Consider the following 10,245-nt stretch of genomic DNA (forward strand, 5'->3'; position numbering starts at 1 on the left):
GTTTAGTTTTTTTTAACATTGTAAAATGCATTACTATTTCAGAAGTCTTATCTTAGAATAAGAGAAATATGGTGTTTAAGAAAATGTAAGTTCCACAAGGGCTGCAATTTTTGTTTATATCATTCTACTAGGCACATTCTAGGCACTCAATAAATGTTGGCTAACTAAAGGAATCAGGTTGAGTATCTGGACCCAGAAACTGGAAAACTTAAAACAGACAGTAAGGCAGAAGAACAGGTCTAAGATAATTCCTCAAGATTCTTCTGCTTAGGGCCACTGAGCAATGGTAGTACCAATAACTAGAATAGTGAATACAGGAGCAAGAACACTTATGATAAAAGAATTACCCCAGAATTCTTACCATTAATATAGCATTCCATTTTTACTTTTTAATCTTCAATTTTAATGCTCTTTTTATAACACCATTTCTATTAATATGTGGATAAGTGTAAGAGAAAAGCGAAAGGGTGCTATAACAAACATAGGGAATAATGCTGCTACTTATAAACATTTTCCTTCTTAATTTTTTTGTGATTTGATTTTTCTTCCTATATATCCTGTCCTGTCCTTATCCCTGCTGAATGTCAATCTAGCTCATATCTGTCTAGTTTTCCATTATGGTGGTGACTGGTTGTTATGACAGTGTTTATAGTACTGGTTAGCCCAATTTTGTTTGGTAAATTTGTTAAGTCTGTTCTCTGACTTGTGAATTAGAAAATGTCTCCCACCGAATAGAACTTATCTATAAAGGCAAGTCAGGGTCCATTGTGATTCCTGTGTGACACCACTTTGTGACTAGTGGACAAATCACTAAATTTTAGTTTACTCTGATTACTTCCCCTTTGTACAATGTGATTCTCCCATTTCAAAAATCAGGAAAGAAAATTCGAACTTACTTTAATTTGGTAAAAATGTTTTGGTACCACTTTTGAAATTATCTTATTATAAGAATACTCTAGCCTTTCATAATTTATATCCCAAAACAATAAACCTCACCCTCGAAGGTGAGGGAAATACTATTTCAATGCACAAAATTGTCCCATGTATACAAAAGTTTCTTGAGCTCTATTCTTCTACCATATATACCTAATCAACACAGTAATTTGACTTTGAATTATAGTATAGTCATGTGTCACTTAACAATGGGGATATATTCTGAGAAAAGCATTATTAGGTGATTTCATCATTGTGTGAACATCATAGAGTGTACCTACACAAACCTAGATGGTATAGCTTACTACATAGTTGGGCTTTATGGCTCACAGGCTACAAACCTGGACAGCACCTTACTGTACTAAATTTTGCAGGCAATTGTAGGACAATGGTAAGGATTTGTGCACCTAAACATACAAAAGGTTCTGTAAAAATACAGAATAAAAGATGAAAAATGCTACACCTGTACAATTACTATGAATGGAGCTTGCAGGACTGGAAGTTGCTCTGGGTGAGTGAGTGAGTGGTGAGTGAATGTGAAGGCCTAGGACATTACACTACTGTAAGACTTTACAAACTCTGTACACTTAGGCTACACTAAACTTATAAAAATATTTTTCTTTCTTCAATGATAAATTAACTTTAGCTTACTGTAACTTTTTTACTTTATAAACTTTTACATTTTTTAAAATTTTTAACTCTTTTGTAGTAACACTTTGCTGAAAACACAAATACATTGTACAGCTGTATAAAAATATTTTATCTCTTTATATCCTTATTCTACAAGCCTTTTTCTATTTAAGAGTTTCTTTCTAACTTTTTTTGTTAAACATTAAGACGTAAACATACACAATAGCCTAGGCCTACGCAGGGTCAGGATCATTGGTATCACTGTCTTCCACCTCTACATCTTGTCCCACTGGAGAGTCCTCAGGGGCAATAACACACAGAGAGCTTTTATCTCCTATGATAACAATGCCTTCTTCTGGAATATCTACTGTCTGAGGCTGTTTTACTGTTAACTTCTTTTTTTTATATGAGTAGAAGGAGTATACTCTAAAAAAGCGATAAAAAGTATAGTAAATACATAAACCAGTAATATTGCCATTTATTATCATTATCAAGTATTATATACTTTATATAATGTTTACACCAACATCACCACACATATGTGAATAATGCAGTGTGCTATGATATTATGATGGCTACAATGTCACTAGGTGATAGGATTTTTCGGCTCCACTATAATCCTACAGGACAACCATTGTACATTCAGTTCATCATTGACCTTAATGTTGTTATAGGGTGCATGACTGTGTAGTATTACAGTTGGTATCATTCTCCCCTCAACAAGTGATAGTCTGAATGGACTGGGAGTGTTTGTGGTACAAAACTCTTACTAATAATATCAACTTGGGGTCTGACTTCTATTATGACAGTCATGTACTTCCAGAACATTAGTTCCAATGACCTAAGTAAGATCCTCAAAACTCGCTGCTTCCCAGATGACCCTTTGTTCAGAAACTCATGCTGTGAGAACTAAAAGACCTTTACTATCAGAGATGTAGAGAAAAGATGGCCAACCAATCTTTAGGGAAAAAAAAAGAAAATTCTTTCTATACTAGCAGCAAAGTAAGCTAACACAGATCAATCACAGGTTGGAAAAGAGACCAAAGTTGTACAGAGTCCTACTCAATCCTTCTGCAGTGAAAACATAACTCTATGGCATAGACTCCTTATTTAGGAACTCTGTAGTTGATGACCATTCAAAATTTATATTTTTTATTTTCTCATTACTCCCATCTTTCTAACATTTTAATTCAAATCAGCAAAAACAACTTCAAAATTTTTCTTGTAAAGGTGTGGGTTGAAGGAACCTCATACTAAGTCATTTGCTTAATAAATAACTTATTGATTGTCCACTAAGCACAGAGCCCTAGACTAGGCTGCGGGACTCAGGAGAAACAATGATAAATAAGACCTCATCTTTGTCCTCAGAGAGTTGAGCTTCTTTCCCTATATCTGTCAGCTCAGCCTGTGGGGTACAAAAAGTTTCATGTGATGTTTTCCAATAGAAACCTGGTGGATAAGTGGTTCTCTTAATAGACAATGGAACTAGGAGCAAGGATGGAGATATTGTAGCAGAAAGAACAGCAAGTGCAAAAAGGCAAAAGCAAATGAGAACCATTTTTTATTAACCGCAAATAATTTAACACGGGAGCAAGTATAGGTTTTGAATGGAAGAAAATAGAAGGCCATAAGGTTAGATACAAGGGTGAGGACAGATGAAGAATGTCAAACCAAAGGCTTGGAATTCATCCTGTAGATGGTGGGGAACAGAGAAATGACAGTGTCAGATGTTTTAGAGACAATATTTGATATTGGTGACCAATTGGAGGGAAAGAGACTGAAAAGTCGGATAAAGAGTAAAGAGGATTTTATGATAGACAAGAAGAGAGATGAAAGAGGGAAATGACAGATTATTAATTAACTATTCACACTGTCCCCACTATTCATCACAGTGAACAACCAAAAGCAACCATTCTGAATGATTTTATCTCCATATTTCTCTTATGAAGATATGATATGTTTGGGGTTTTTTTGGAGGAAGGGTGTATTTCTTTTTTAAAGAGCCCTATTCTTTAAAAGGGCCATTCATAGTTAAAGGATACCAATAAATAATATCCCATATAATATACTTTTAATTTGAGACCAAAGTAGAAAGGTTTTTCAAAAGTATCTACCAGTTGGAATAGGTTCCTTTGTAGTATATTCAGAATTGATTATGCCTCTGAGTGACAAAACCAGGATTCAAGTCCCTCCTCTGTCATTCACCAGATGTCTATTATTGGGCAAGTCACCCAACTTCTCTAGGTTGTGATTTTTAAAGTAGTGTCTCAGTCAAGGTCTCAACAGGAAACAGAAGGCACACTCAAAAAGGGAAACTGAGCAAGAAATAATGAAGTTAAGTCATTAAGGGATAGCAACAGTGGAGACCCATTACCAGCCCTAGACCTTGAGAGAGTCCAGAAAGAAAGCTGTGGCTGAAGACTGGACAGGTGCTGTGGCCCCTACACAGCCACTGCTAACCAGCAGCTTGGCAGGAAAGTAGCTGGAGAAATAAAACCCCAAATTCACTTCCCTTCTGCCACAGATATCCTGCCACTGCCCCTCTTTGGTTGAATCCTTCCAGAAGAGAACAAGGGAGCTCACTGATGCAATCTATGAAGGTCAATTTTAAGACCACAGAAAGGATTAGAAAAAGAGTAGAGAGTAGATCTTGAGGGCAAATGGATAATGCCTAGCCCAAAACTTAATAATGGCTATTCACCTCTCACGTTGATTTGCTGGGAGGGTCAAATGAGATAACGTATGCAAAAATACTTTGTAAAATGTAAAAAAAATGCACAACTATAATAATTACAGGATCTATTCTATAAGAAATAAACAAGAAAGAATAATGCTAGTCTGTAGTATGAGTCTCCTAAGGTTGACAGATCTCAAACTTTCAAATCATGGGTATTCCCTACACTGAAATTTTTTTATTTCTGATTGAAAGTTCCAATCACGAGGACAAAAACCAAAGAGAAAAGGAATTTTTCAGTACCAAATGATTTTTCAGTACCAGATAAGTGAAAAATTAATTCCCCTAGCAAGGTAGGTGTGATTGTGGTCAGGCAGGACTCAGACATCCACCCATTAGCTTTGACCATGTTGGTTTCCTGTCCTCCCCCTTTTCTAACTCCAATTCTAACTTTTGCCAACAGCAGAATTAGCAACAATTCCAGAAGTCTTTTCCATTTTCTATTGCAGTTCAGAGCCAGTTCTTATAAGCACCAATTCATTTGCCAAAGAAACATTCCACAAGCATTTACAGAGAACCACTATTCTAAGCATCTATCTACTCATTGGTAGACAATATTTAAGACAATATTTATGCAGCATACAAACCTTATAACTGGATTTATAATCATTTTCCTCCTTGTTCACTCTTCTCTAGCCATACTGACCTCCTTGCTGATCCTTGAACCCCTCTAGGTACACTCCTGCCTTAGGGCCTCTGCTCTGGCTGTTCCCTCTGCTTATTGTCCAGATGGCCACATAACTAACTTCCTCACCTTCATCAAGTTTTGTTCAAATGTCACCTTCTCAAGGAGGTTTATCTTATTCAAGATTCCAATCTCCTGCCCAAATCCCTATCCTCCTTATCCTACTCTACTTTCCCCCCATAGCACTTATAACCTTCTAACTTGCTATACAATATACTTCTTTATTATGGTTATTTTGAATGTCTATCTCCCCTTGCTCCCCTGATGACAGGGATAGTTACGTTTTATTCACTGAGTATTATTCCAAGCACCTACAACTGGGCCAGGCCCATACTGGACACTCAATAAATATTTACTGAATCAATCAATCATCCAATCAGTTACACATAATGGTTTCAGGAGGCTAGTGACATTAACAATGTTTTGTCAATGAAAAATTTAAAAGCACAAACGGAAAGCTATTTTGGTGTTATATTTTAAATCTAATAGACTCATCCCAACTATAATTTGTTCCAAAATTTTCGCTCTTAGGTGAAAACTCACATAAGTGATGATTAATCCACATTATAATTAAATGTAAAAGCCGCAACATTTCTATTAAAGGAAACGTAAGATTGAGCATTAAGCTGGTACCATACATAATAAGTGTTTGCAACTAATATGCTGTGAATAACTGTAAACTCTGTCATTATATTAATAAAATTTAAAAATTCTTAAAGCAACCAGGAACTCAGTGGCAGCTGCAACGTCAAAACTAGCTACTTTGCCAGTTGTTCAGAGGCTGTGCAAATGAGCACAAACCGATAGTAACACATAATGCATTTGGGAGTCATTTTTGCACAACATAAGTTCAGAGATTTTTTTCTTTTCTTTAGATAAAATATATTCTGTTGCATGAACATATAGAACAGAGATGAACTTCAAATTAGTAAGGAGAATAAACCATGAAGTAAGCAGTTTAGGTATCTCCAAGTAAACTATTGGCAGGCTTTGATCTGAGTGAACAAAGGTTGCTTGTGGAGCAAATTTGGATCCATAAACTCATGGCTTGAATATGTAGAAAATGTGCATCAAGGAATTAGTATAATTATTTTGTTGCACAGATACCTAGAAGGTCAAAGAGCTCAAAAGATAACTAGGTATGAAAGTATCAAAGAAGTAATTGGTTTCTTTCAAGGAAGTCAAACCTTCTACCTCCATTACCATAGGGCAAGAATGATTAGGAAGTCACTACACAGCCATCTTTCTTGATCAATGAAGGACATGATTTCTAGTGAACCCTATCACAGATTACACTCAGCTTGGGCAATGACCTTAACTCGGACTCAGTTGTAATCAGCTTCACACATAAAAGGTTTGTATTATGTACTATGTAGATATATATTGGTATATGACGAGTATTTTGGGGTTTCTCCCATTTAAATCTAAGTTATACTATTCCAAAACAACAATTAAAATCTGAACTATTTCATATGCTACAGAATATGAAACAGGTCAGCTGAATTATTTTGAAAGAACCAATACAGCTTTTTACGAAATAGCATGTGTTGTGGGCTAAACTGTGTCCCCTCAAATTCATATATTGAAGTCCTAACCCCCAATATCTCAGAATGTGTCTGTATTTCGATATATGGCCTTAAGGAGGTAATTAAGGTAAAATAAGGTCATTTGAGTGGGCCCTAATCCAACAGGGCCGGTGTCTTTAAAGAACAGGAGATTAGGACATAGACAGAGGAAAGACCATGTGAAGAGACAGAGACAAGATAGCCACCTACAAGCCAAGGAGAGCAGTCTCAGAAAATAACACTCCTAATATCTTGATCTTGAACTTCTAGCTTCCAGAACAGAAAGGAAATAAATTTCTGTTGCTTAAGCCACCTAATCTGTGGTATTTGTTATGTCAACCCTAGCAAACTGATACTCCATGTATAATTCATTTCATTACGTTGTTGCATCAAAAGATGAATGCAATTTTAAAAAGCTAGTTCCCAATCAAAAATCACAAGTCAATGGATGCCTCATTTATGCAGTACCATGAGTGAATAAATCATTTCACATTAAGTAAAATTTCCAGTAACTGAAGCTTGCCTTTAACAAACCAAAGATTATATTCTAATCATATCAGATGGAAATCTTTCTAAAATACATCATTATATACTATCTCCATTTTAAAATAGAGTATACCATAATTTAACCCATTTAAAGAATGGAACTGAAATTTCCAACAAAACCTGCAATAATTATTCAATACTCTAATTCAGTTTTTACTTCTACCCAAGATTAAGACTGATTTCTCATGTTTTATCTTTACACTTTGTTTGCCTCTCACTTACAGCTAACATTTTTTGAAACTTGTAGTGTGTCTCTTTCTACCTAGCAAGACTTCTAATCTTCTGTAGGCTGAGAAACTAGAAACTAATAAGCATGTTAGAAATATGTCTGAAGTAAAAATCAAAAGGCTTGAGGGAGGGTCTGAGGAGCTTGCCAATGAGTAAACAAGTTAGCACACTATTTACGCATATGTTTTTGCTTCTCAGAAACATTTTTGCTTCCATCATGGTTTTTGGTTGTATTCCCAAGACTTAATGTTTGAAAAGATTATGACCACTAATGTTTGGATAAGTGAGTTTATATTTTAAAAACATTTTATTAATAATTATTGTCTTGTCTCCACTTGAAAAACTTATCATAGCAAGTTCCCTCCTGCCCCTTTGCAGTTAATCTCCCCACCCAACTATGGGTATCTGTTTTTAAGCAGATGTAGAAGCAGTGATGGTGATAGCTACTGTTTACGTTTAGTTATCAACAGGAGTATTTACTGAGTGCCCACATGGCAGGCACTGTTACATAGTATTCCATATAATTTCCATGTCGACTTTGCAAGGTTAATATCATTCCCATCTGTCTGTGAGGAAAAAAGAAAAGGAAAAAAAGACCAAGAAATTAATTATGCAAAGTCACATAAGTACTGAGTAGTGGGGCCAGACCTGAACCAAGAATATCTGAATTACAATCCCTCATGCTAAATGATATTGCCTCTACACAAATGCTAGGGAGTTTTCTGTTAACCCAAAACATATACTAAGTAGAGGAATTAGTAAGGCCACCGGCCCTAACTCACAATCCCACCTCTGTTAAAATCCACACCCAAATACCTTATCTTCACAAGCAAGCAAAGGTTTCAGAGGCTAATACTAATGATAACTAAAGAGGATTACTTACACGATCTTCAACTGAAAACCCGCATGCAAATCCTTCAGATATGTCTAGAGTAGTTAGTAGAGAGGAAAAATCCTCTGTATAGGTAGATAGGTCATAACCCCATCAGCCCCAAGGATTTTGTTAGTACTTTAAAAAAATGAAGGAATCCAACCATCCACTTGCTCATGGGCAACCACAGTGCCCCAGTCTACCCTACCCAAGAACCACAAGGAGAGTCACGGTGTAACACTGTACTGTCACTTTATTAAGGAAGCAAGGAGGCAAACATCTGGATTGAACCTTTTGATGCCTTGTTACATTAATTTTATTCAGTGTTTTAAACTCAACCCACTCACATTTACAAAACACTTCACACAGATTACTTCCTTCATGAATGGAGCTCCATTCACATCTCACTTAAAACATCAAACTTACTTTGAAATGACGGAGGTTAAAGCTTGTTCAGTGTCAATTTGCAAGTATTATAAAATATGAAAAACCAAGTGCATAAATGCAGGAGGGTAATGTGAGGCAGCCTCTTCAAGGGGTTTTACTAAATTAAGGCATTTAGGTAAGGCACATGGATAGGCTTAAAGGAACCCACAGAGCTCATGACAAACTGTGTTGCGGAGGTGGGTATTTAATTCCCCAGAGGGAAGATTTTATAAGCATTATCACTCTTGAGTGGTATAGGCTAACATCCTGGGAATCAATATGACTCATTCTCCCCCCAGACTTGGAGTTGTTTTCTAGAAATCCCTCCCCTCGGTTTCCCGTGGTCTCCCAAAGTCCCTTAACATATGTTGGGGGAGGGGAGGTTCTCTCCCTTTAGAAATGAATTGGTCTCCTGTACGTTCAAGGCTTAAGGACGTGTGTTTGCTAAATCCTATGCGTATGACAAACCTCAGCCCAAAGAGGCAACAATTATAACACGCAAATATATCCCACCCAACACCTGAGCCTCCTTCTTCCTCAGCTAAACATGAGTACTACTTAGTGCAACGTAAGCGCCTTCTCAATCTCATCTAGAAATATCTCAAGTCCCAGGTCCACAGCGGGCTGTAATGGAGGAAAGGCAGCGGAGGATGCTGCTCTCCCTGTGTGACAATTAGAGAGTCTCGTACACAGAGGAGCCCCCTCAGGATCCGCGCCAGCGCGTCCAGCGCCTTGGGGCCCTGATCGCCCTAAGCCCTCCGGACTTTTTGGCGCCATCAGTATGCTCGGCAAAGCCACCCTGAGGATGGCTCTGAAAAGTCACAGAGGGGATTGGCGTGGGGCTGCGGCTTCTCTGCGCTGTAGGGTCGCCTGTCGCGGGGGAGCGGGCGCGCGCCCACCCAAGTTTCAGTTGTCTCCCGTGCCGCCCGAGAAATCTCGGGAGGGAGGCGGGGGTGTGACCGGGAAGCCCAAGGCGCCAGAGCTGCCAGATGGGCGGCCTAGGGGGTCGCCAGCGGCCCCCGGGTCAGAGGAGCGAGGGGGCGGCATCGTCTAGCACGAGCCCGCAGACCCCTCCTCCCGTCCCTGAGAGTTGGAGGCTGTGGCTGGCCACTGGGTGAAGCCAGTCGCGGCCACGTGGCGGGGATGGCCGCGGGCGCAGTGACAGCGGGTGGGCGGGGCGTCGGGGGTGCCGGCGGGCGCTGAGGCTCAGCTACCTGGTTCTTGAGGCGCATCTTCCCGGTCGGCCGGTCGACCACGGTGGCGGAGGCTGGGCGGGGCGGGGTGCGGCGGAAGCGAAGACGTCCGCCGAGTCGCACAGCGTTCGCTCAGTAGCTCACTGGCTCGCTTGCTGGGCTGCCCAGCACCGCGGCTCCGCCACCCCCATCGCCGCCTCCAGGGGGCGCCTCGCGCGGAGACAGGACAGACCCCTTCGAGTTGGGTTCCCGTTGTGGCCCTGGAGCCTGGTTCCGGGCTTGACATCAGTGTGTACTAAAAGTGTTGTATGAGGAAGTCTCCCTTTCCTCCAGTACTGCTACCTGTGCTGTGCTTAAATTATGAGTGAAGTAGCTTCTTTGCAGCTCAAGTTCCCCAACACCATTTTGGAGTAATGTTAACTCCAAAGCACTGT

The 10,245-nt window shown here is 39.2% G+C and overlaps 1 protein-coding gene across 1 annotated transcript in view; it reads right to left on the reverse strand.

Annotated features, from left to right (window-relative positions):
* ELAVL4 (ELAV like neuron-specific RNA binding protein 4) overlaps positions 1–9,953 on the reverse strand; it is a 149,284-nt gene extending 139,331 nt beyond the window's left edge. Inside the window, exon 1 of the mRNA XM_012639383.1 lies at positions 9,833–9,953. Coding sequence (XP_012494837.1) covers positions 9,833–9,850 — 18 coding nt within the window. The 5' untranslated portion in view covers positions 9,851–9,953. The remainder of the gene's footprint in view (positions 1–9,832) is intronic.
* Between the last annotated feature and the right edge of the window lie 292 nt (positions 9,954–10,245).

This window comes from Propithecus coquereli, unplaced genomic scaffold, assembly GCF_000956105.1.
Source record: "Propithecus coquereli isolate 6110/MARCELLA unplaced genomic scaffold, Pcoq_1.0 Scaffold14, whole genome shotgun sequence".
Lineage (NCBI taxonomy): Eukaryota > Metazoa > Chordata > Mammalia > Primates > Indriidae > Propithecus > Propithecus coquereli.